Source organism: Martes martes, assembly GCF_963455335.1.
Source record: "Martes martes genome assembly, chromosome: 13".
Lineage (NCBI taxonomy): Eukaryota > Metazoa > Chordata > Mammalia > Carnivora > Mustelidae > Martes > Martes martes.
In genome coordinates, this window is record NC_137901.1 from 13,474,615 (window position 1) to 13,500,168 (window position 25,554).

General features: G+C 49.0%; 1 protein-coding gene across 1 annotated transcript; it reads left to right on the forward strand.

The window, feature by feature from the left end:
* Positions 1 to 1,330: 1,330 nt before the first annotated feature.
* LOC308354318 (large ribosomal subunit protein uL5) lies at positions 1,331 to 24,755 on the forward strand. Its single transcript, XM_080821652.1, has 3 exons — positions 1,331 to 1,354; positions 2,225 to 2,401; positions 24,141 to 24,755. The coding sequence occupies exon 3, from the start codon at positions 24,168 to 24,170 to the stop codon at positions 24,702 to 24,704; it is 537 nt and encodes a 178-aa protein (XP_080677778.1). The 5' UTR covers positions 1,331 to 1,354; positions 2,225 to 2,401; positions 24,141 to 24,167; the 3' UTR covers positions 24,705 to 24,755.
* The last annotated feature ends 799 nt before the right edge of the window (positions 24,756 to 25,554 follow it).

Genomic DNA, 25,554 nt, shown 5'->3' on the forward strand with positions numbered 1-25,554 from the left:
CACACACACACACACACACACACATACCCCTTCTAGAAACCCTTCCCTCCCTTCTCCATTACCTGGACCATATCCATCCTTCTGGGCCCAACTCATTCTCACCTCTTGCCTGAATCCTGTCTTGAAGACACATGTGCAGAATCCCCACTCCCACATGCCTGGCCTGAGTTGTCCTCTAATGCTTCCAGACACAGTCACCCCGTCCCCCAGGAAGACAGCAAACTCTTGAGAGAGGGGCTTCCGTGGACCCACAGACCCCCACCCTACAGGGAGCTGACCGGGTTACGTACTCACGGTAGGGTGAACCTAGTACATACTCCTCCTGACTCTTAGAAAGCCCTGTTAAATTTCATTTTACTGTAACTCTTGAAACCTGACCTCGATGGCCTATTATAGGGAAAAAGGAAAAAAACTCCCAGACCTGCTATTTTTTTATATTCCAAATACCAGAAGCTTTTGTGGTTTCTTGTTCTCTGCCCTCTATTCCGGCTCAGCAGAACCCTGTCCTTTCTTCCCTCCTCTCTCCTCCTGATCACTAACCAAGGTCTTTTGGAGTGATGTCCTCCAGCCTTCTCCAGCAATCTCAACTGCTCCCTTCTCCTTCCTCCTAAAATATTCACACTTGCGTGCAACTGCTGCCATGCACACGTGTGTGTCCCCACACCCTCCCACGTGTGCGTGTACACACCTACATGCACACGCAGGGATGCATACACACGCGGGTGCACACACCGAGTCCCCATCCCCATCTGCGACCCCATCCTCCGGCCAACCTTCATCCTAGGTGCAGACAGCTCCGCACAGCATCGACCGGAGCGCTCAACGGGAGAGAGTCGGGATTGCCCTGTCTGTCTGTCCGCGCCTCTTCGTTACCGCGGAGCTGATCTGTAATGAGGAGACTCTCGGCCCCCACCCGCCGGACCCCGGGAGGATCCTTTCGCGCCGCAGATGTCCATCTACTCGCCCACAGCGTGGTGGCAAGAAGCCGGGGCTTCGCGGGTGGGCACAGGTGGGAAAGCTCCCGTCGCGCTCTGGGAGCGGCGGGAGCAGTGACCGGAAGTGGAGAAGCAGAGGCGGCGACACGCCCAGAGGGGCCAGAACCAGCGAAGCAGAGAAAGCTGCCAGGCTGGTGAAGGCCGCTGGGAACAGTGAAGAAGAGTCTGTTCTTCTCGAGCCTCCCGGGGCGGAGGGTGGTTTCCAGGAATCCCTTTAGAGGCTACCAGTGAACTCGATCGTCCTTATCAACACTCTCCCCCGACCGCCCCCCGCCCCCCACCTTTAATTCTTGGAATCAAGCACAGCAGATAAGCTGCTGACACTTACTGTCTCTGTCACAGGCAGTTTCAAGCTATTGGTGAGCAACCGGGGGTCACGCAGGAGGGGAGAGATGGCGGGACGGGAAGGATGGACGGTGGGGGGTTGGGGATTCCATATGCAGAGCCGAGCCAGGGAGGGCAGGCTGGGGGCCGCTGGGGGCCGCTGGCCCGGATCACAGCTGTTCAAGCTCAGCAGCGGTAAAACATCAGCACCCGGCAAGGCTGAGCGCTACTGGGGGTCCGGGTCCCGCACAGAACAGGAATCGGAGGGGATTCGTGGGGACAGGCAGTCGCCAGTGTGGGAGAGCCGGATCCAGGCAGGTAGAGAGGGCGGCTAGCTCGTCTGGCCCCCAGGTGAGACGTGGCGGCAGTGGGCGGGCAGCGTGCGTCCGCACCTGCGAACCCCGCGGGGGGTGGGGGGACTGGCCCTAAAGCGTTGAGCGGTCCTGGCAGCCTTTACACCGGGGGGAGCCTCAACATCCTTGACTGTTCCTCGGAATCCTCGAAGCCCTTTTGTTAAGGGACTTGGAGCTTCATCGAGCCTCCTCCCCCAGACGTCTGCGGGAGAGCGGAGGTGACCTGACCACCGCCAGGGAGCCGGCCCGCGGGCCTCCGAGCCGGTCATTGCCCTCCACGCCGGCAGGGGGCGACGCCGGCGCGCTCTCCGGCACAGGCCCGGAGCAGGGGGACTCAGAGGGCCACCCACACCCCCACGCGGGCTGTCCTCATGCTGGCTCTCCGGGGCTCAGGCTTGGGCCGCTTTGCCCTGGGGCCACCGACTCAGGTAGAGCGAGCCCACGAACAGGGCAGCCCCCCTGCCAAGTGTGGGGGGTGGGGGGGCGGCTGCTTCCCTTTCTCCGTCGTTGGTGCGTTCGTTGCTGCTCTTACTCTGTTTCTTTTTTCTTGAGCCTGAGGTCCTGACCCTGTGCTCCCAGCCGTGGCTTATCCCAGCTTGGGATTTAACAAGAACCTGCCCGGGATGGTCGCGCCGCTGCCCGGGGACACGGAGCTTCCTCCGTGACACAGAAGCACGGAGAGGCTCCCACGGCGCCCACGATCGCCTGGCGGGATCGGCTTATCATCAGGTAAAAACGCGCGTGTTCTGTCTTTGGTGCTTCCGTGAGGTCTTGCACCTGGTGCCACGCACAGGCCCACGATCGAGACGAACTCCATGAACAGCCGTTGTCCAGGAGGGGGTGAGCAGGTGGGGTTCATCCGAGGGGAAGGCTGATCGCTTCTCTGTGGGGAGAGCGTCATGGCGGGTGAGGGCCTTATTGGAGAGTTGAGGGGGTACAAGCCTGGGGACACAGCTGGCAGAGAGAATATTCCGGAAAGGCTTCATGAACGCACTGAATGTGCCCCAGCCCTGACTTCACTGTTTGCCCCGTGGCTGGGGTCATCCCCAAGGGGCACCTGTGTCCCCACCTGTGTCCTGGGACCTGGAGGTACGCAGTGCTGGCCAAGGGTGACCAGTAGCCCCCAGCACATCTTGAGTTAGGAAAGGAAGCCAGGAAAATCATCCACCATCCTACACACACACACGCACGCTTAAAACCAACTTGGGATAAAAATAGGGGATATACAGGAGAGGGTGGAGAGGACAGCAATAAAGGAAATTCGTTTTTGACCATAGGGGTAGGAAAAGGCTCGTCTCCTCCCTCGGTTGGCACTGTGGTTGATGGTGCAAGCTGAGCCCGGCCCAGCCTCTCGTTTGGGCTGTCAGTTAAACCGCTGCAGGGGAAGGCGCCCGACCACTGGGCTGCGTTCAGCTCCTGCTCTGAGCTGGGATGGGTCGGGGATGGACCCTTCCAGGTGCTGGCTGTTTGCTCAGAAGCCCTGCCCCCCACTCCCGACCTCATGCGCCTTCTGCATCCAGGCACTGGGCTCCCTGCCGGCGGGAGAGCCGTGACACTGTGAGCTAGAGGCCCACGACCTGGAGTTGAGGGGCACCCAGAGCTGCCCCTGGCGCCCACCCCATTCAGGCCTTGGCTTCCCACTGAAAACCGAAGCTGAGTTAATAAGTCAACCATTTACAAGCCGCCTTCTAGCCTTGAAAGATAAGGGGTGCCCTCGACCTGGCCATAAACACTGTCCAAGGTCAGAAGTTTCTGGGGGAGATGTCTTTGAAAATCTGCTCTTTCCTACAGTCAGGGCTATGTTAGCCTTTCCAGGGCCTCCCAGAAGAGGCACAGAGACAGGTCACATGCACCCACTGGACCTCTTGGGGCCATAGGGTGCGCATTCGGATCGCTTGCCCCTCAGGCTGGCCCCGAATCCTGGACTCCAGCAGCCCGGGTCTGATTCCTTTTACAGCCCAGCTTTAGGCTGTGGCTGTCCCATCCACCCCTCTCCCTCACCTCCTATGAACAACGGAAAGAGTGTGGTGTCTACAATCGTGCACTTTTAAAAATAAAGATTGCATCGGTTTAAAAATTCCAAAGTTATGATTTTCTAATAGTGATTACTTGCATAATAATGCCTCGGCTTCTCATCCCCCTCCTCCTTTTCCTCTTCTTCAAGTGTCACAGTCTTTCAAAACATTTATTCCATTTGCTGTCCCTGCTTGCCTCGTGGCTTCCTAGGCTGCCTGGTGCTGGTCCTGTCCTCGCTCTCTCACGACTTACAGCTGTGAGATGTGACCCGGCCCCAGCCCATCAGCAGGTCCAATTCTCCAACTCCAGTGATGCCAGTAATCCTTAAGTTGCTGGAATGGGCACAGCTGGTCTGTTTAGAATGAGCTCAAGCCGGGGTCTGCAAAACCCAGGTACCAGTCCAAACTCTGCTTCTAAAAGCCTCTCTCTCCTCGGTCAAAGCGCTGAGCCTCCTGGGACTCAGTTTCCTCAGTGGTGCAATGAGGACGTGTCCTCGTCTGTAAACTTGTTAAAAGCTCAGTGAGGTTCCTCCCAACTACTGCAGTCTTTGCCTCCGCCCTCAGCTCCGGACAGCATGCAGCCCTCTCCTGGTGGGCCCTGTGTTGCCTGCCTCGTGCTTGCTTTTCTCCAGAAAGCTACCAGAGTCAAGATAGTGAGAGAAGACTGAACAGCAATTCACTCTCCAAATCAGGGATTCGGATCAAGTTGGAGGTGGGGGGTGAGCTCCGTGCCCAGACCTGACACGTTAACCACTGGATGAATTATTTTCACTTCTGTGAAAAGGCTTCTGCTATCTCTTCACCAAGAAGCCTGCCGCATCTTAAAACCACCCGTGTCACAAACTGTCTTCTGGAAGGTGGAAATGGGCAGGATGTGGTTTGAACGGACAAAAAAATGAAGCAGCCCATCCCTCCTCGGGGAGCTGGGAGTGATTGCAAGGCATGAGGCGAGACTGTGTCTCCCTGACTTGGAGCCAACTGGCCAGCCGGGGCCGGAACCAGCCACTCCAGTCCCTTCGAACCAAGACGGCAAAGAACGACAACCAAACACACACACACACACACACACACACACACACACACACACACACACACGATCGCAACCACCGGCGACAAGCAAAAGCAAACGATCAACACCAGTTCTTGTTTTCCCGTAGCAAAACCTTATATCGGTCTGGCAGCTTCCACACCACAGAAAACATTCACCTACACTTGGGGCTTGCAGTAACCTTGAGAGAAAGGCAGAGCTCTGTTGGTGTTCGCAGTGTCCGGAGAAGAACACTGAGTAGGGTATGGTTGTGAGGATGGCCAGATGGAGAGCGGGCCCAGGAATCCGCAAGTCCTGATGTCTGACTCAAATCTAGTGTCTGCTGCTTCTGAATTCTGTAAACAGAGCCCCATCTCGGAGGAAGCAAAGGATTCCCAAGGCAGAAGCCTCCTGAGCTATCATCGCAGGGGCCAGACGGCACAGCCATGGCCTGGGGCTGTCTCACCACTTTACCCCCGCCCCCTGCCTGGCACCTTACTGGCCCGTGGAGACACTCAGTGAGAGTCCGCGGGCGACCATAAATAATGAAAACACCCAGAGGCCTCTAACCTCCGAAGATTCAGAGCCAGAATTCTCCATGCTACCGTGGGGTCTTGTGGTAGAAAGGTTTTTGCCCTGCCCTCCTAAGCCAGCCGACAGATGAAAAGCCCTTGCCTTCTTAGCTTTCTTGGAAAGGAGAAGAGTTGCTGTGAAAAGGCAGGAGTGAAATGAGTACCTGGAAATGAGTGGCGATCGGCTTTTCTCAGAAGAGAGAATTTGCCTGGCTTGATCCCTTTCTAGCTCAGGCTCACAGCCACGTGATAGCGCTTTCCCCAGGTCCCATCTTCGGGGACCTTCCTCAGCCTGTCTGTGGACACTTGTCTGTGCTGAGAGGAAGCATTTTGAGGAAGGGAGTGCTCCCATCACCTTTGTGGGTGGGCTGGCTGAGCCACGTTTCAGGCCATTGCCCTCCCAAAGGGTTCTGGGGAAAGTGACAGGACATCTCTGGGCTTGGCGTGTCCTCTCTAAAATCAAGGTGATGATCACAGCAGTCACATGGTGGGTGGTCATGAGGATGGACTGGTGTGTTCCCGGTGAGTGCTAGAACAGTGCCCGGTGTGGAATGAAGGCTCAGTGCGTGGCGCTCCTACTTTTCAAGGGTTCTCGAAGTAGTATAAATCATAAAACCTCAGCCTGCTCGTTTTCTTCATAGACATTATCCAGAGCGGCAGACCTTGTTTAATGTTCCCCTGGCTTCCTTCCCTCTGTTTTCGGTCTCTGGGGAGGAAGGGGGTAGGGCCGAGGGGAAAGGAAGGACATCCACATGTTGCAAACCCCACCCCTGTAAGTACCACTGATGGATTCACAGCACTCAACTGAAATTACTTTTTATTTTTAGCACACATAAGCATTTAATACATGATGAAGGTTACACTACACACCAGTGGGGAAAAAAAGGACCACTCCATAAATATGAAACTGGAACAATGTGGCCAGTTATTTTGGAAAATGTGAGTCGGTTTGTATTATTAACCACCCACCACAAATTCTACAGATGGATCGGAAATTAATGGCCTCCTAAATCCAAAATCAAATAGATGATTTTCAGAATGAGGCATGCCTTTCGAAGCATAACGGGGATAGACATACAGATTTAAGCACATAAAATACAAGCCTGTGAAAATTGCAGAATAATATAATCAAAGAATAAATGTCATGGCAGATTAAAATATTTGTAACATATGTGAAAGCCCATGATTGGGTTAACTTATCTTTTTATTCAATTGTGAGAGCTCTTTGTATATTAAGGAAATTAGCACTTTGTGTCTCATTGTGTCATTTGTCATCATCGACTCGCTTTTGATAACCTCTGTCTTGCAGAAGATTTTAACCCCATGCAGTTAAACTAGTAAATCTAACAGAAATTAATTATAAGCTGACTTAATTGTGTATATATCTCTGTAGTCACCTTTAATGTCACCTGAGATCTGAGCCTTGCCAAGAATGTTGTAAGCTGTGCCAAAGAACCATCTGTTTTTAAGAGTTTTAGTTGAGAGGGGTTATGTAGAACTTTCGATCTCAACTCTCCTGTTGCCTTAACAAAGGGGTAGGGGAGGGTGAGCCTGAAAACAATTTTTGTTGGAATTTTGACCTGAAGCTGCCATTCTTAAAGCTTTAGAGCCCTGTTTTCAATCCATGCCCTCATTTCTTTGTCTGAAATACCAGCAAAGTCGCCAGCTTTCACTGCATGTTTTCAGAGGCAGAAGCCAGAAAAGTTACCACATCCGTGAGTGACTGGCTCTAGGCTGAGTGGCAGGCATCAGATGTCCCATGATGTCATTCTTCCTACCTTCCAGGGTCTCCTGCGTCCATGGAGGCTGGATAGTGATTCACCCAATTCCTTCACTGCTGTCCATCGGTTTTTCAAAGCTGGGCATGGAATTTCCAAATACAGACTAGAACAGGTAGGTAGGGAATCGAATGTTCCTGATTTCATTAGGTGTCTCTAAATCTCCATGAAGTTTTTATTAGTTCTGGTAAGCAAGCGAGCAAGCAAGCAAGCAAGAAAGGAAAAACCCCCAGCAAGTCATTTGTTAAAGTCATAAAGCTGAACTAAATGGATAAGGTCCTCTAACTGACCTCGAGGAAGCTCGGGGACACTGTAGATCAGCTGCTAAATGACTTGTGATGTCTCGATTTAGAGAAGACGTCTGGCTCCCTAGCAGATTTGTCTGCCCATAAATTTCTTGATTAGGCTAAAGGCCTCTGCCAACGGAGCCAGATCTGCAACTCAGTATGTCCACTTGAACCAGTATCGACCCAGAAAGCGCGTTCGATGTGGGCGACACAATATTTAAATTTAAACTTGTGTTCATAGTTCATTTCCAGGAGATCCCTGCCTTAGTCTAGGTGGGAGATGGGAATCGCCAAGGTTGTAGCTCTGAGGCTCCTGGAGATTTATGAATTGAACCTGCGGGCTGGAGGGGGCCTTCATTCTGCCCCCCGAGGATGCCTCGTTTCGGTACGTCAGTGCCCCTTGTGGGAAGATACTGTTAAACATTTATTTTTGATGGTTCCGTTCAGGCCCCGCAGCACTTCACTGACATGCCCAAACTCAGTTCTTAGGATAAATCCCTGGCATCGAAGATCAGCAAAGAGCTTCTCACTGTACCTCCTGGGTCTGTTCGAAGAGGACAAGAGGTTAGAGTAGCCGCGTGAATTTGGAGGCTCATGTGCCATTTCCTCCCTTCAGCTATTGGAAGTGAGAATATGGATAAAATACTCCCTTTTCTTTCTTTCGTTTTTAATCTTTTTTTTAAAAGATTTTATTTATTTATTTGACAGACAGAGATGACAAGTAGGCAGAGAGGAAGGCAGAGACAGACAGGAGGAAGCAGGCCCCCTGCTGAGCAGAGAGCCCGATGTGGGGCTCGATCCCAGGACCCTGGGATCATGACCCGAGCCAAAGGCAGAGGCCCTAACCCACTGAGCCACCCAGGCGCCCCTCTTTCGTTTTTTAAATGTAGGTTCTGTGCCCAATGTGGGGCTCGGACTAGTGACCCCAAGATCCAGAGTCATGTGTTTCACCGACTGAGCCATCCAGGTGCCCCCAAATACTCCCTTTTATTTATTTATTTTTTTAAAAAAGATTTTATTTATTTATTTGTCAGAGAGAGAGTACACACAAGCAGGCAGAGAGGCAGGCGGAGGCAGCGAGAGAAGCAGGCTCCCCGCTGAGCAAGGAGCCCGATGTGGGACTCGATCCCAGAACCCTGGGATCATGACCCGAGCTGAAGGCAGCGGCTTAACCAACTGAGCCACCCAGGCGTCCCGCAAATACTCCCTTTTAAATGACCGTTTCCCTTCTTTCCTTTTTTTTTTTTATTCCTAATATTATTTCCATCAAGAAAAACAAGCTTATCATAGAAGAAGTATGAAAATCCTGCTTAGGAATGCTTTAATACAACGCAAAGAAACAAACCTCAAAGGTTTTTATTTTCGGGAACTTTCTTTTCCCAAGCAACTAACCTATTTTCTCCTGGGCCGGAATTTCCTGCTACCAGCTATAACCTAAAGAGCTCTCTCAACCAGGAAGAGGCAGTACAAAAAAAAAAAATCAATAGCTGAAACCACAGATCCTGCCAAAACAGAACAGCTCTGGGATGAAATTACTTCTGCCAGTGATTCCTTAACACTGGTCGTCAAAGGCATTGACATTGGATCACATATCCCGAGCATCTTAAATGAACCGAACATTAAAGAAATGAGACCAGGCTACTTGATTTCTCCTTCTGTTTCTAAACATGAAATGGAATATTCAGGCCGTCTATTCCAACCCCTCGTGGAACCAAGGCACTCGTAGGGCAAGTGCTTGGGAGAGCCGAGAGCCTGTAATCGGGAGGTGTATTGGTATTTTGACCTTCCTATCGTCTTACGAATTTCCTTCCTATTCTTGCCCTCCCACCAGCTTTACAATTCCCGAAATACCAGAGACAAAAGAAAGCCTTGCCCCTCTGGTAGCCAGCTCACAGGGGACCTAGAATTTCATTCCGAGAGGCAGGCACCCCCTTTTTCTGCATAGGAAGTGCCAGGATTGTCCCCCAGGCATAAATGGGGAAAAGCTTTTTTTTTTTAAATTCCCCAGAGATATAGAGATTGTTAGTGCTGTATGGTATGTGTGAATCTCATTCCACAAACTCAGATGTGGAAGAAATAACACATGCCTTTACCCAAATAAATGAGACTAAACCTCCCTTCTACTGGCCTTGGCAGAAAAATTAATTTCATTCTTGACGGTCAGGGGAGTTTGGGAGCCCCAGGGTCCAAGACTGATCCTCATCGGGTACCCCCAAAACCAGGTAGTGCCAGAGAGCAAAGACTGGGCTCGCTTCCTTCTCAGGGGAGGCCACCATATTGCCCACATATGGTCCCCACGTACGGATCCATTATGCCTCCTTCCCATCCCCCACCTCTCTCTTTACAATGAAGAACTTCCCTGCCCTCCCCCAAATATTCTGTCTTTTCAACATCTCTCCAGTCATGTCCAGTTGGAAACACCTTATGGTGAAGTAATGCTACTTGCCTATGTCCCCAAAGGGACACGCCCTCACACCCCACCCTGCACCTGGTCCTCAACTTCACCTCCTGGAGAAAGTCAGACGTCTCTGAACACAATAGGGCTGTCCACAGCCAACTTCCATTTTCCCGTTGCAATCGATACCTCCTAGACAAGGCTGAGTCATGGTTTATGGTCTGTTGTTTATTATAATTTAACCTGCATTTATTTATTTAAACACATGGAGCCCACCAGTTTAATCATTGGTCTCTAATCATTCTAACACCTGCCATCTTTGTGACTTTCTATGGCTGCTGGTTCTGTCGTCTCTCACGTATGGTGACTTGATGCCTCCCATGTTTGCCGATCTCTGTTGTGAGCTCATGTCCCCTGGAACCGTACCTGTGTTGAGCTGGATCTGAAGTATGTTCCTTCAGGAGAGGTTTCGTGTTTGCGTCTGCCTGCCTCGTGGGAGGCTGTGAGCCTGGAATCCTCTTAAAATTTTGGGATTAAGATTTGGGGGGGCCTTGAAAACTATGAAGTATGGCCACAGACCATATGAGTGTAGGCTCGTGGTTAGGAACTTTCTTGGTAGACATTTTTGGGAGTCTTGTCGTGGGAGACTTTTGGTTTCGTGTCTTCCTTTACTGGGAGCCAAGATTTAGACAAGCAAGTGTCCTTATTGTTCTTCTGTCTGGTGGTTTTTTCCTAGTTCAAGAGCGGCGCTCGTCCGAGGTCCCGGCTTCGGGTGGGTTTCTCTGATCTGACATTTCAGCTTGTGTGGTCCTTGGCTTTACCCACTGCTACCAGAGCTGTAACCTTTTAAAACCCAACGACTAGAACACTGTGGATGGCAAATGCCTGTGAGGTGAATGGCAGCTTTGGTCTTCTCTGACATCATTTCAGGGGGTTAACAGTCTCCCTTTCTTTCCCTTTCCCTTAACTATACATTTGTAAAGTTAGGTAAGGGAGGTTTCTTCAAAGCCCTAGGCCGCCATGTTGCCCACATGACTTCCTACCACAGTCTCTCTTTTTTTGTTCCTATTGTAATCTCTCTCTCTCTCACTCACTCACACTCTCTCTTCCCTTAGTCCTTTTGATGCTTTGGTAACCAAATTCCTGTATTAACTCTTCTCTGGAATACTGACTGAAATTTCTGTTTTCCTGACTGGGCCTCTGATGCAGACGCAGTTCCTAAGCCTGACTCAGCTCCTCAGCCCTGACCGCCATCTTCCTTCTCACCTCCCCACTGCAGGGACCAGTTACTGGAGCTGCAAAGCGGGTTGTGGGTAAGAAAATACAAAGCTAGAATAAACTGGAGCATCTCTCATGCATCACTTAATGCCATTGCATAAATCAGCGTATGGGAAAGAAAAAGAGTTTGGGAGCCGGTGCTGATTCAGATTTTCTGTGAACCTGCTGGCAGCGTTACCCGAGGCAAGATACTGTGCGTATGTGCTGTGGGATGAATTGTGTTCTGCAAAAAAGAGACGTCGAAAATTCACCTCAGGATGTGATCTTACTTGGAAATAGAGTCATGCAGGTGTAATTAGTTGGGGTGAGGTCTTATGGGAGGAAGGTGTGTCCTTAGTCCAAAATGAGCCAGGTTCTTACAAGAGGAGACACAGACGCCAGGACACACAGGAGGAGAGGGCCATCGGGGAGCCACAGATTGAGACTGGAGGGACGTAGCTGCAAAACAAGCACCCCAGGGGTCCACAGCCCCCACCGTGAGGAGCAGGACAAGGGAGGATTCTGTCCAGAATCTCTTGGGAGCATGGTGTTGCGGCTCCCTTGACTTCAGACTTCCAGGCCCTAGCGTGAGGGGTGACATTGTTGAGGGAAGCCACGCGGTTTGTGAAGGCAGCCCGAGCCAGTGACAGAGGAATCCGTCATTTCCTCATCTATAAAATGGGATTGTGGCACTTTATCGAGTTGTTTGAGAGCTTCAAATGAGACAACGTGTGCATGGCATGTGGCCCCGAGCAGGCAAACAGGAAGTCGGAGCCGCTGTCCTTCCTTTGCAGCATCGAGCGAGCTGGCGGCCGGTCCGCACAACTCCCTGCCCGTCCAGTGCCAGCCTCCTTGCACGCCCCCCCCCCCCGCCCACACGTGCACGCACACACTCTTCTGTGTGTACCCCTGTGTTATGTTGTAGCAAAGCCCGATGTGCTTCCCCCCACCCCTCACAACTTGCAGAGTGTTCATTTTCCACCAGGCCTGAGCTGGGTGAAAGGTTTGGCCCAACGGGAAGGGCCCCGGACCCCGCGATGGCCCAGGAGGTAGGACAGCGGGCGAACACGATGTTCTCAGCGGGGCCTCTGCTCCCTGTGGCTTTAACATCTGTGGCCTGAACTTACAACCACAAGGGGTGCCGGTTGTAAAAGTTGACTAGAAAGTGCCATTGTTTTCTCTTTGCCAAGGTGTTTGCCCAGTCGGTACAAGTGGCCCAACTTCTTCTCTTCATGTGCCCTTATTAAAACAACAACAACAACTTTTGCTGTGATACCCCAAATTCAGACAGAGGGGGGACAGCATGGGTTTGTTTTGGGTGAGTCCGAGTCTGCGTGGGGATCCCGGGGAGCACGGGGCTCTGTGAGCACGTGATCCCGCCCCAGGTCCCCCAGGCAGCTGCTTGTCATTCTTCCTACCCCTTAGGAACACGCAAAAAATCACTTTGCAAAGGAAGTGGGTGACTTTCCAAACTGTCCACAGTGGGAACGAGAAGGAGAGAGGCTGCAGCCTCACACACACGCAAGGAGAGCCCAGCTGTAGTGAGAACGCGCTATGCCCACCTCTGGCGTCCCGTCCCCTCCTTTCTGGCCACCAGCTGCTCGGAGCTGAGATCCGAGCAGCCACAGACCAGAGCCATCGCCTGCACATCTGTGCTTACAGCTCCTCAACCGCGCCGGCACCGCTCGCTCCCTCTCTTCCAGGGGCCAAATCAATCAGGATTCTAGAAAAAAAAAAAAAAGAGCAGAACTCAGGGCTGACCTGCTCCCCGTCTGAGTCATCTTACCTTCCAGCCGCAGATGGATGGAGGTGGAGAGCAGAGCCATTAATAGCCCACCTCTCCGAGCAGCGCGGGGCCGCCTGGGGAGAGACAGTCCCTGGGAACTCTAAACAGCAATTAGGCAAAATCCTAAATTACAGAGTTCTCACTCCGCAGAAAAATGCAAATTATAATTTTGCCTCCTCCAGAAGCCCGCAGCCTGATTTTACCCTCCATCTCCAAAATGCTTCCCTCCTCCAGAGCAGCTCCCCTGAGAGAGGCTTTCCTGGGCAAGCCAAGAGAGGGGACGCAGAGTGGGTCATGCCAGCCTGTGCGCTCTTCCTGCTGGGACCCCCGAGGTAGGGAGACAGACGCACAAAGGCAGAGAATCTCTTCTGCAGAGTGTTTATCCGTGCAGATAGGTGTGGGGCACTGACTCTGTGCTGTGGCCTGTTGGGGATAAAACAAAGTAGGACACCTAATCCTTATGCCCAAGTAGTTTCCAATTAAAAAAAAAATCCAAATGTAGCAGTTTCTTCAAGCACTTGATTTTATGCCACAGGTGCTTATGGCTGCAGAAATTCAGGGAAGGGGGAGGCTTTCCCTCCGGCTGCAAGCCGGTGGAGGAAATGCTTCTTAGAGGAGAAGGAGCGTGGGGTGGACCCCAAGGACAAGTGGGATGAACAGAAGAGATGGGGGGAATGGCCCAGAGGAGGGAAGGCAGCCTGGGATGGCCACATGTGGAAGAAGCCACGGCTCACCCTTGACCGTGGGAAGTGGCGCTCTGCCCTCCACGCTGCCTCCAGGGCCCCGGGGCCAGCCTGAGGCCTCAGTTCCAGCACTTCCCCGGGTGGAGGGGCCGGGATTCCCTCTGTCCCCTCCCTGCACCTTGTTCTCCAGCCGTCAGCCCCGTGTCCTCCAGGGGCCTGGCAGTCCCGGCGGGCAGGGCCTGTCCTTCCCTCCGCTCCCAGCCCAGAGCTCGGTGCCTGGGACACGGCCCACAGCTCGGTGCCTGGGACACGGCCCACGGCTGACTTGTTGAATGAAGGGCAACCGCAGGAGCATGCCGTGACCTGAGAACGAGCGTGGGGGGGCCGCCCGCTTGCCCTCCTCACCTTCCTCTCCCTGGGGCTCAGGAGTGGTCAGTGGGCTCTCGGTGTGTGGGGGCATGCCATGAAGGAGTCAGAGGCGCGTTCTGGGAGGCCCACCCCCTCCCCCATTCCTCCCAGGCACCGCGGGCTCCCCTTTATTGGGTTTGTAGTAATATCTTCGGAGCTGCCTCTTCCAGCTCCGTCCCCCTTGTTCCCACAAGCGTGGCTCCAGAACCAGTGAGCTCCCTACCCGCCAGGACATGGGGTGTCTTCCCCTCCTTGGTGGGGTCTGGAGACAATCCGCCGTGTGACCACAGCTCCACAGAGCCCCAAGGGTAAGGGCGGGGGCCGGCCCGGGCTGTGGGCCGCAGAGCCAAGCTGGGCTTGGTGAGCAAGAGGGCAAGGCAAGGGGCACCAGGAGCCCCCTGGAACGTGCAAGGATCAGGGCCTGCCGGGGGAGCCGTGGGAAGGGGTCAACTCCCCGAGGACCTTGAGCCTGACAGGGAGAATTTACCTGGTGGCACAGGAGAGCTGTTAGCGTGTTTTCGGCAGAGGAGTTGTGGTTCAGTCTGTGTTGGGGAAAGCTTTGGTATTTTCAGCGGTGAAGGGTTGTGTGGGTTTAATGAATCACGCTTTATAGGTCTTGTCTCGTGGGCACACACCCATCAATACCGCTCTCTAATTCATTATTCATTATTCAGACACCCAGGACACTCAGATTTATGGGGATGTGGGAGGCTGTCGAGTGGGGGGCGAATTCTTGTCGGGGAGCCTTTGAGGTCCCTATGACCTGAGGTGCTCCATCACAAGTCCCAGGGCAAAATCTACTTTCTCCACAAGTTCTTTGGGTTTTTTCCATCTCTCAGTTGCACACCACACCAGAACTCGGTTTGCTGTGTGCTTGCTCCGACCGTAGAGGGTGGGTGTAACCATCTGATTAATTAATGGCTGGGAGCACGTGTGCGGGTGAGTCTACTGTCCGAGGCGGGCAATGTGCAGCACTAATAATAATCCCTGGGCTTGTGCAGCGTCACAGGGCCCAGAAACTTCCACCAGTTGTCACCTCACTTTGAGCCTGTAACCAACGGGGCATGGGCTCTAGGATCAGACTGCCTGGATGGACCCCAGTCTTGCCATTTACATGCTGTGCAACCTTGGGCAAGATACTTTACCTCTCTGTGCTTCAGTTGCCTCATTTGTAAGATAGAAACCATGACAGCATCTACCTCTGGAGGGTGTCGTAAGGACTGAATGAACCAGTACAAGCCAAGTGCTTGGAATGGTGGCTGGTTCACGGGGAACAGGTTCTAATACATTGTTATTTCTTCTTGTCCCGGCTACTGAGACATGGCCAGAATTCGACTTCTGCTTGTCCCTCTCCCATGGACTTGCCACTGATTCTTGGTCCTTCCATGTGCAAGGAAGGAGCCCATGGTTGTGTTCCAACATCTGTGAAGTTCTCATCTGTACTTTTTTCCGGCTTGATTCTGGAATGCTTATAGGCCTGCTTGTTTCCTTGGATCTGTCAGTCCCCATCTAATTAGTAATTAACATATTCACAGGTACTTAGGATTGGGTGCCTGGCAGTGAATTACTCTAAGCAGTTGTTGTGAATTAAACCAGGGGCATTTGTGTTCCAAGTTTCTAGAATATTCTAGGCACTCAGTGGAGTTTGGTGAATGAGTAAGCAGTGTGAAGGGCAACAATAGAAAGTAGCATTTGGGCAAGTGTTGATTCATTATCCATCACGCACATCACACATTGAGTCAGTACCGTGAGTACTTATAAAATGATCTCATTTAATTTACTAAGTGTGGAACTTAAATCATACTGTAAAGTGGGAACTCAGTTATGAAATCACATCAGTGAATTCTGGTCAACTGACCAGATACTTTGTACTTTAATAAGCTCGAAGATGCAATGTCTCTTGATTTAGATTAACCATGACTTAAGAAAGCTAAATTTACAAACTTACAAAACGGGCAAATGAGAAGTTATTTGTCTCACAAAAGCATTCTTCAATTTTATAGAAGAAGTATCCCATCGGAAGTATCTATACATTTCAAACTCGCCACAGTGTTACACATATAATCCAGTTGACTGAAATTCCTTTTCTTTTTTTTCCGTTCGGGAATACGTTCACTATACAAAGAAATCCAGCGGTGGGGTATTGCAGCTTGAGTAGGAATGGCCCAAGGAAAAATGTAGGTGCCGATGAGTACATAAAACTCGCAAAAGATTAAAATATGCAGTAAAGACGCAAGAGGGGAGACAGAATGAAAATGACTAAGAAAGGAAGGGACGGAGAGGGAGAAGAATGTCAGGAAGGCTAGAGCCCCCGAGGCATCAAGGCCTATGGGATACTCTGAAAACAACAAAAGGAGTTTGTGTTGTCAGCCCTAGCTTAGAAGAACAAAGATAGCTAGACCCCAGTGGGGCAGACAGCAGAGTATTAGCAGCGGGTAGAGAAAAAGAAGTTTCTTAGGATTTTGACCTAAAACCCAGCTGTCTCCACTCTTGACTACACGAGACTGTCCCAACCTCTACGCTTGGGTTCTTTTTCTGGATCGAAGTTGGTCGATTGGCTCAACCTTTGATTCAACCTTTGTTTCTCATTCTTCAACATAATGTTTTGACCATTTCAAGATCCGGGATCTCAGGGCTCCTGGGTGGCTCAGTGGGTTAAGCCTCTGCCTTCATCCCGGGTCATGATCTCAGGGTCCTGGGATGGAGCCCTGAATCGGGCTCTCTGCACAGCGGGGAGCCTGCTTCCTCCTCTCTCTTTGCCCACCTCTCTGCCTACTTGTGATCTCTCTCTCATGTCGAATAAATGAATAAAATCTTTAAAAAAAAAAAAATCTGGGATCTCGTGTGGTTGAAACCCCGCAGCCAGACTACACCTTTAACATACATCCTTCAGTCCTTTGTCTCAGTTCTTAAGTCTCTATCCTGACTTCCTCCTTTGATAGAGCTCAGAGATTGGAAGAACAGAAGCTGTGGACCCGAGTATACACTGATGAGAGCAGAGGGCTTGATAAAGCTGCTCATTTAAATCTCGGTGGAACAGACCGGCAGCTTGCACGCTGCAGGATGATAGAATTGGGTCAGCAGTGTTTCCCAACGGTGCATTATAGGATTCCACAAGATGATATCCGTACACACAGACACACATAATAGGGCATTCCATGTTCTTAACAGTTCACTGGGCACAATTATACTCTGAGACTTTGGGGTGTTTTAGATTTTTTACTTATTTTCATTTTTAATTTTTTTTGAAGACTTATTTATTTGAGAGAGAGAGGTTGGGGCAGGGAAGGGCAATGGGAGAGGGAGAGAGAGAATCTGAAGCGGACCCCCCACTGAGCGTGGAACCCGACCTGGGCTCGATCCCACGACCCTGAGATCATGACCTGAGCCGAAATCAAGAGTCAGGTGCTTACCCGACTGAACCTCTCAGGCACCCGGGAGATTTTGTTTTGTTTTGTTCTTTTAAGTCAATCTTAATAGTTAGAGAAACAGTTCCTTCATCAGCCACATTCTGAAACCCCCTGCATTTGGGCACCCGCCAAGGATACTCTTCCGTGCTAATTGGTGGAGACATTTCTAGTCCAGATCCAAAGGCTCTGTTCTTGTCCCTGCTCAGCGTGACCTTTTTTTTTTCTTTTAAATCCATGACAGAGTAAGAGTTAGAATCCATGCCTATCAATTGGTGGTGGGAAGACAGTTACTATAACAGAAGGCAGGGTGACACTTAAAAATAATAAACAATAACTCCTCAGTGTTACTTTTCGACCCAAATCCTGTACTGTCTGCTATGGGAAGAGTTAATTGCACAAATCAGGGGGAACTGATTTAGCAACAGTTCACGCACGACCCACAAGCACAGTGTGAGTCAACAAGATAATGCTAATACAGTCCAAAGCCGCATTAATAGCAGTTTATTGTCCAGACCACATCTGGAGTATATATTCTATCCTAGATGCTACATTTGAAGAGGACCACTTGAGACTAAAGGATGGGTAGAAGAGGTTGGACAGGATGAAAAAATCCATTATACGAAGACTGTCTGAAGCCATTAAACATGCGTAGCCAGAATAGGAGAAAACCCTGGGAGGACAGAATATGGATTTGTCTTCACATATAAAAGATTATCATGTGTACATTGCATAAGAATTGATCTGTTTGCTCAGAGTCTAGATAGTGAACCAGAGGGTAAATTCAAATTTTACCCCAAATTTCAAAATTTCGAATTTCAAAATTTACCCAAATTTCACTTCAGTATGAGACCTTGTTAAGTTTCGGGGCACCTGGGTGGCTCAGTAGGTTAAGCATCTCTCTTCAGCTCAGGTCATGGTCCCAGGGTCCTGGGATCAATCCCCGTGTCAGGCTCCCTGCTTAGCGGGGAGTCTGCCTCTCCTGCTCCCTCTGCCCCCCTCCCTGCTCATTCTTTCTCTCTCTCCCCTTCTCTCTCTCTCTCTCTCCCTCCCCCTGTCTCAAACAAATAAATAAAATCTTTTTTAAAAAAGACCTTTTCATGTTTCATATGGTCCAATGATGGACTAGGTCATCCTTTAGGTAGGAAGTGTCCCATCATGGGAGGTTTTCAAACAGATGTTGGGTGTCCAGGTGTCTGAGCTAAAGAAGTGGTGACATCAAAGGACACTTTGGGATTGGATTCCAAGAGTTCTTCTGGTCATTTAAATACTTAACTACTCATTTAGGGGGATGAGAGCTGGGATTACCTAGTCTATCCTTTTGACATTTCACGGAATCTTGTCCCACATCTAATCCTCTGCAAAGTTTCTGCTTGTAATTCTCAGTTCGGTCTAAAAATGAGAAATGCTAGGAGCTACCCTCCTGCTCCTGCCCTTCCTAAAGGTCATGTCTAGCTCGTTCTTCACCGCTCTGAGATGCCCCTCATATCTTTACGACAAAGTCCTCTTTTTGTTCGTACCTGGCATGCCTTGGTTTCTATTCCTGACAAATTAAAGAACTTTAATTATGCCCCCGTCTAGTGCCTTTTATACTATGATCTCATCAGAAGATAGTTCAAGTTTATTTTTGTCATGTTTTTACGATATACTCCTTCCCATCCTAACGCCTTGGGCCTTGAACTCCCCAAACACTAGAGCAAGAGGGCAGTGAATCTGATTTGAGCCTCACAGTCATTCAGCCTCAAGACTATATGGTATTGGTAAGAACCCAAAAAAGGCTGCTGTGAACAGATTTATTTACATTTTAATTTTTAAAAAATACGTGCCCTGCAATGCACATTTTATTTGGAAGGCAGCCTTCCATTATGCAAATGCTAATTTCTCTCAGAAATGTCTCACTAATGGTGGAAGTTTTATACCTATTGTTTCTGGCCTGGAACCAAGAAAATGGCATAGCCACTAAAAGTTCACTTGTTACACAGCTGGTCTGACAGTTAATTAATGGGCTTTATTAGGCTGGAGGGCGGGAGGCCTCCCTGAGCCAAGTTTAGGACCCAGTTGGCTCTCAAAGGTCAGGTGCTCTGATGCAGCCCAAACGTCATGCTGTTAACTCCCTGAACTCTTGGCAAAGCACAGCTTTCTGTTTTGAAAGTAATGGCCTCATGTCTCTCGTGAACAGGTCCTGTTAGAGATCAAAGCAATCTTTCATAACCTTGTTTTGATGAGTTAAGGGAAAATGAACCAGAAACACGAGGATTAAATGTCTGCTAAAACTCCCCTTGGGATGTAAATACCGAGAAGAATGTGTTGGACCAGACCCTGTATGGGTTTTATCAGACCCCAAACGTGTGGGGGAAACAGAGCAAGGCTTCTGACAAATTGAAATATATCTGGGTTTGCCCCCACCTAATTGGTCTGTATTATGGTCCTGAAGGTGGGGGCTCGTTATGGAAAGGGCCCCTGGGCTCTCCTGGGGGTCTGCTCCCACTCCCAGAGCTTCAGCTCTTCAAACGGCCCGATGGTGCCCCTCTAACATTTAGGTTGTTACTTCAGCTTTGAGTCCCTTTTCACCTGAAGTGGTTCTGCACAGTTACAGGTGTCTCATAGGGCTGTAGGCGTAGGAGAAATGATAATATTTTTTAAAGATTTTACTTATTTATTTGTCAGAGAGAGAGAGAGAGAGAGCACAAGTAGGCAGAGTGGCAGGCAGAGGCGGAGAGAGAAGCAGGCTTCCTGCCCAGCAAGGATCCCGATGTGGGACTCGATCCCAGGACCCTAGGATCATGACCTGAGCCCAAGGCAGTGGCTTAAGCGACTGAGCCACCCAGGCGCCCTGAGAAATGATAATTTTATGATGAACAAAAGTGGTTTTTATCTAGAGTCACTAAGAACACAGCCCTCTCAAAGGTGTGTCTATGATGTCTGTGACACCAGAGAGGCATGCTGACTCTATCTGTCTCTGTTTTTCTGTTCTCAGGTATCTTTGCATCTGATCTAAAACATTTATCCTGAAATCATCAACAGCTCCAAACCTACATTTAATCAGAGGAATATCCACAAAAGATAGAAAGGGAGGTTGGGAGAGAAGTGGACATCTAGGAGAGGAAATACAGCTTGGGAATAATCTGTCTTTTCAATGTGCAGTGATTATAGGACCAAAGAGGGCTTTGTTTGTTTGCTTTTGTTGAGGTGAAATCACATAACCTAAAATTCACCTTTTTAAAGCGAGTAGGTCGGTGGCAGTCAGTACCTTCACCGCGGTGTGCGACCACCACTTCTGTCTGCAGAACATTTTCCTTCCCCCGGAGGGAAACCCCTTCCCCAGTAAGTGGTGGTTCTTCGATCCTTCCTCTCCCAGCCCCTGGAAAGCACCAATCTGCTGTCTGTTTCTGTAGACTTAGCTCTTCCAGAAACGTCCTGTCAGTGGAATCGTGCAGCAAGTGATGAGCGCGTGTGGCTTCTTTCACTTGGAGTAAGAGTTTTGAGGCTCCTCCACACTGTAACGTGTTTGGACTCTTCATCCCTTTTGGGGCCTAATAGTCCACCATCTGTACGTTTGTTTGTCCGTTCACCCACTGGTGGACACTGGGGTTGTTTCCACCTTTGGGCGATTGTGACTAGTGCTGCTACAAACGTGCGTACCCATGTGTGTACATGTATTTATTTGAAGACCTGTTTCCAGTTCTTGGGGAATATCCATCAGAAAAATACGAGTGGAATGGTGAGAAGACCGTTTGATGCCTCAAAGAGCTGCAGCTCTACTCTGCACATCCGGTTTCCCCCAGCGCCCTAACACGCGCAGGTGACAATCCCCACAGCTGTAGAGTCTCTTGATCTTCTGTCAGTGGACCCATCGCTAGTTCCCCTGGATTGGAACTAAAATGGCCACTTGGCATGTCAGTGTCCTGAAGCCACGAAGGGGTAAGAAAAAGGGTGATGGCTGGAGGGCTGGGGCTACCTGTCAAGGGCAGCTAGGAGAGCTACCGCACAGAGGGGCCAGCACAGTGTTCGTGGAAGCTGGGGGCGTCCTCCTTAGGGTGTCTGTACCTACTGCCTGCCCCATGGTCGAGGGTAACATAGGACTACATCATCTCCATATGGGCGGAATCGCCAAGGAGTCACCCTCCTCAAGACTAGGGTTTGGGTCACCTGGGCAAGCAAAGAATCTCAGCCAGCTGAAATGCTGGCAAAAGGCAGGGAGAGTGTGGAGAGAACGGCGGTGCAGCCAACCTCATTCCCGTGATCAGTTGCAGAAAAGCAGGCTGACATCTTCACCAGTATTTCCCGTGTGCCACTAGTCTGTAACGGGTTCCCTTTTTCTCCATAGCATTTGCTCACTTCCTGTCTCTGTGTTGCATTTTGGCAATTTTTTTCAACATTTCAAACATTTACATTATTATATCTGGTATGGTGATCTGTGATGGGTGATTACAACTCGACGAAAGCTCAGAGGGTCGTTAGCATATTTTAGTCATAAAGTATTTTTTTTAATAAAGGTATGTGTTTTTTCTGACATTATGCTATTTGACACTTAATAACTGCAATGTAGTATAAACATAACTTTTATATGCACTGGGAGACCAAAAAATTCACTTGGGTCACTTTATTGTGATATTTGCTTTATTGTGGTGGTTTGGAACCACATCCGCAGCATCTCTGAGGTATGTAAGCCTGTAGAAGAGAAAGAAACCTGTAGAGTAATACCCCTTATAAATGGAGACTGAAAGTCTTAAACAAATGTTAGCAAATGAAAGACAACCTGTGTATTTTTTTTAAATGATCATTACTAGTTTGGGTTTATCCCAAGATTGTGAGAACATCAGAAATAACCACCCGTGAAAGTTTACCATGTATGCAGATTAAACAGAAATAATATAACATGTCTTACTCTATAAATTTAATACCTGCTCTTATTTAAAAGAGAAATTCTTTGGAAAAACTAGAAATAGAAAGGAACTTCCTTAATCTGATAAAACCTGGAATATTCCCATTAAAAGCAAGAACAGCATTTATTGCTGCCACAACTCAACACTATGCAGCAAATACTAGCAAATGCACTAAGAAGAAAGGAAGAAAGAAGGAAAAAGAAAGGAAAAAATGTGTGATGTTCAGAAAGGAAATGAAAAACTGCTTTCAGGCATAGAAAAATGCACAAACATCAAGAGATAAACTATTGGAAGTGAAAAAAAGAATTCAGCAAGGTTGCTCATTACAAGAGCAACATATAAAATTCAATGTTTCTTTGCCTATATTTCGGCAGCAACAAATTAGAAAATAAAATTGAAAAAAAATCAGCCAACTCACAACAGCAGCAAAAACTGTAAAGAACCCAGGGAACACATATCACATAAAATGTTTAAGAGCTTTATGGAAAAAATTATAAAACTTTATTAAGGACATAAAAGAAGATCTGAGTAATGGATAAAAAGACTCAAAAGCATTAAAATGTCAGTTCTGTCTAAATGTAACTAAATTCCAAACAAAACCTGAAGAATTTTTTGAGTTTCCAAATGGATTATGAAATTCATATAGAAATCAAAATTATGAAAAGAAATATCATTTTGAAAAAGAAGAACAGGGGCGCCTGGGTGGCTCAGTGGGTCAAAGCCTCTGCCTTCGGTTCAGGTCATGATCCCAGGATCCTGGGATCGAGCCCCACATCGGGCTCTCTGCTCAGCGGGGAGCCTGCTTCCTCCTCTCTCTCTCTCTGCCTGCCTCTCCACCTACTTGTGATCTCTCTCTCTGTCAAATAAATAAATAAAATCTTAAAAAAAAAAAAAAAGGAAGAAGAACAGTGAGGTGGGCAGACAAGTTGCCCTGCAGATAGCAAACCAAGTTACAGAAGTGAAAATACAGAGGGCTGGGCAGGGGAGCAGGTGCTGGAACAGAATAGAACGCCCGCCCCAAACCCGTGTACATACAGGAAAATGGAGTATGACAGCAGTGAAGGTAGAGATGAGTGAGGAAAGGATGAAAGCTCTTCATTATGCCAATTATGCAAAAAACAAATTCTGGAGGAACTGAAGACCTCTACATGAAGACCTACAACATAGAAACTACTGGAACATGTAGGAGATTATCTTTACAACCTAGAGTGAATATACCATTCCTGAACGCACCAAGATCTCCTGGCTACCCTGGCCACCTTGTGCTCGTTCCCTACACAGGGAGGCTTGCTTTCTCAAAGGAAGCAGTATTTACCCAGACTGCTTCCCGACCAGGGTGGAGCATGTGACCCAGGCCGGCCAATCAGATGCCACAGAAGGCCTCGGGCAGAAGTGAGGAAGCAGGCTGACTGGGGACCTCCGGGGACCTCGGGGGACCCCCGGAGACCTCCATTGTTTCACTGGAGCTTGGAGGGGCAGAGGTGGTGTGGTTCTGGGACTGGTGGCAGATTCCTGAAAGAGCTAGTTGGTTCTGGGAGTGATCCTTTCATTGAAGTTGAGGCCTCTTCGCCCATCATTCCCCAATATTGTGTGAGCACTTGTCTTGCATAAATTTCTCCTCTGCTTAAACTAGTCAGACTAGAGCCCATTGTTTACAACTAAGAACGGTAACTGACACACAACCCCTTCCGACCTGAAAACATTTTTTAACAAAATATACCATAATCAAAATTAGAGATAATAATAACAAAAAATAAATCCTTGGAGAAGCGATTTTGCAGAATCCATAACAGAAGAATTGATAAACATATATTTAATTTATCAGGGAATTTATATGTAATGGGGAAGGAACCTAAAGAAGAGAATGGAAACACCCCAATGGGGAAGTGGGGGGAAATGAGAACAGGTAATTTTCAAAAGTGGAAAGCCAAATGCCTTTATTTATATATGTTTTTCTTATTTAAAAGACTACGTAGCTCTTCCTGTTCTCCACCATGGCGCAGGATCAAGGTGAAAAGGAGAACCCCATGCGGGAACTTCGCATCCGCAAGCTCTGCCTCAACATCTGTGTGGGGGAGAGTGGAGACAGATTGACCCGGGCAGCCAAGGTGCTGGAGCAGCTCACAGGCCAGACCCCCGTGTTCTCCAAAGCTAGATACACGGTTAGATCCTTTGGTATCAGGAGAAATGAAAAGATTGCTGTCCACTGCACAGTCCGTGGGGCCAAGGCAGAAGAAATCCTGGAGAAAGGTCTAAAGGTTCGAGAGTATGAGTTAAGAAAAAATAACTTCTCTGATACTGGAAACTTTGGGTTTGGGATCCAGGAGCACATCGATCTTGGTATCAAGTATGACCCAAGCATTGGGATCTACGGCCTGGACTTCTATGTGGTGCTGGGTAGGCCAGGTTTCAGCATCGCAGACAAGAAGCGCAGGACAGGCTGCATTGGGGCCAAACACAGAATCAGCAAAGAGGAGGCCATGCGCTGGTTCCAGCAGAAGTATGATGGGATCATCCTTCCTGGCAAATAAATTCCCGTTTCTATCCAAAAGGCCAATAAAAACTTTTCAGTGAAATGTAAAAAAAAAAAAATTAAAAAAAATAAAATAAAAGACTACGTAAATAGAATCCTTTTCATGGAGCCCAAGAAGAGCTTGAACTGGACCCCAACGAGATCAAGACCTGAGCTGATATGAAGAGCCCAATGCTTAGTTGGCCACCCAGGCGCCCTTGGTATTCCTATTCTATACATTTTTTCACTCAAGGAGGACATTTATGAGAGTTCAATTGCATCTTGAGTGCAAAAATGTATAGAGTATGAACACCAGAATTCTATGTACATAAAATTTTAAATAAAATAAAGCAACACAGGTTATTTATGAAGATGTTAAAAATGCAAGAACCAAACAGGTGAGAAGCTGGAAGCTTTTACAGGAAACTACGAAGGAGATGTTTGGAGGTAGAGAGAAAGGCCACCGAGGCTGTCAGTCAAAGAACACCAAAGATTTACTTGCATTTTGTTTCTGGGGGAAAAAAGTTGGCAGTTGTTAGTGGTCCGTCTGGATTTTCTACACCATTTCCCACACTTGACGTAGGAATTATCATTTGTTAAATGTGCCCCCTCTTTTTCTGTTACAAATGGGAGAAACACAAACTCGCCTTTCACTCTCTATATTATAGGATGTGGTGATAACATCATGCGAGAAATAATGGCATACTTTCTGTATAAAATTACAGAGGGAAAGCCCTTGTTGGATTCCCCCAAAAATAAGCTTTTAAAAAAAATTTTAAGGGGCACCTGGGTGGCTCAGTGGGTTAAAGCCTCTGCCTTCAGCTCAGGTTGTGATCTCGGGGTCCTGGGATCGAGCTCTGCGTCAGGCT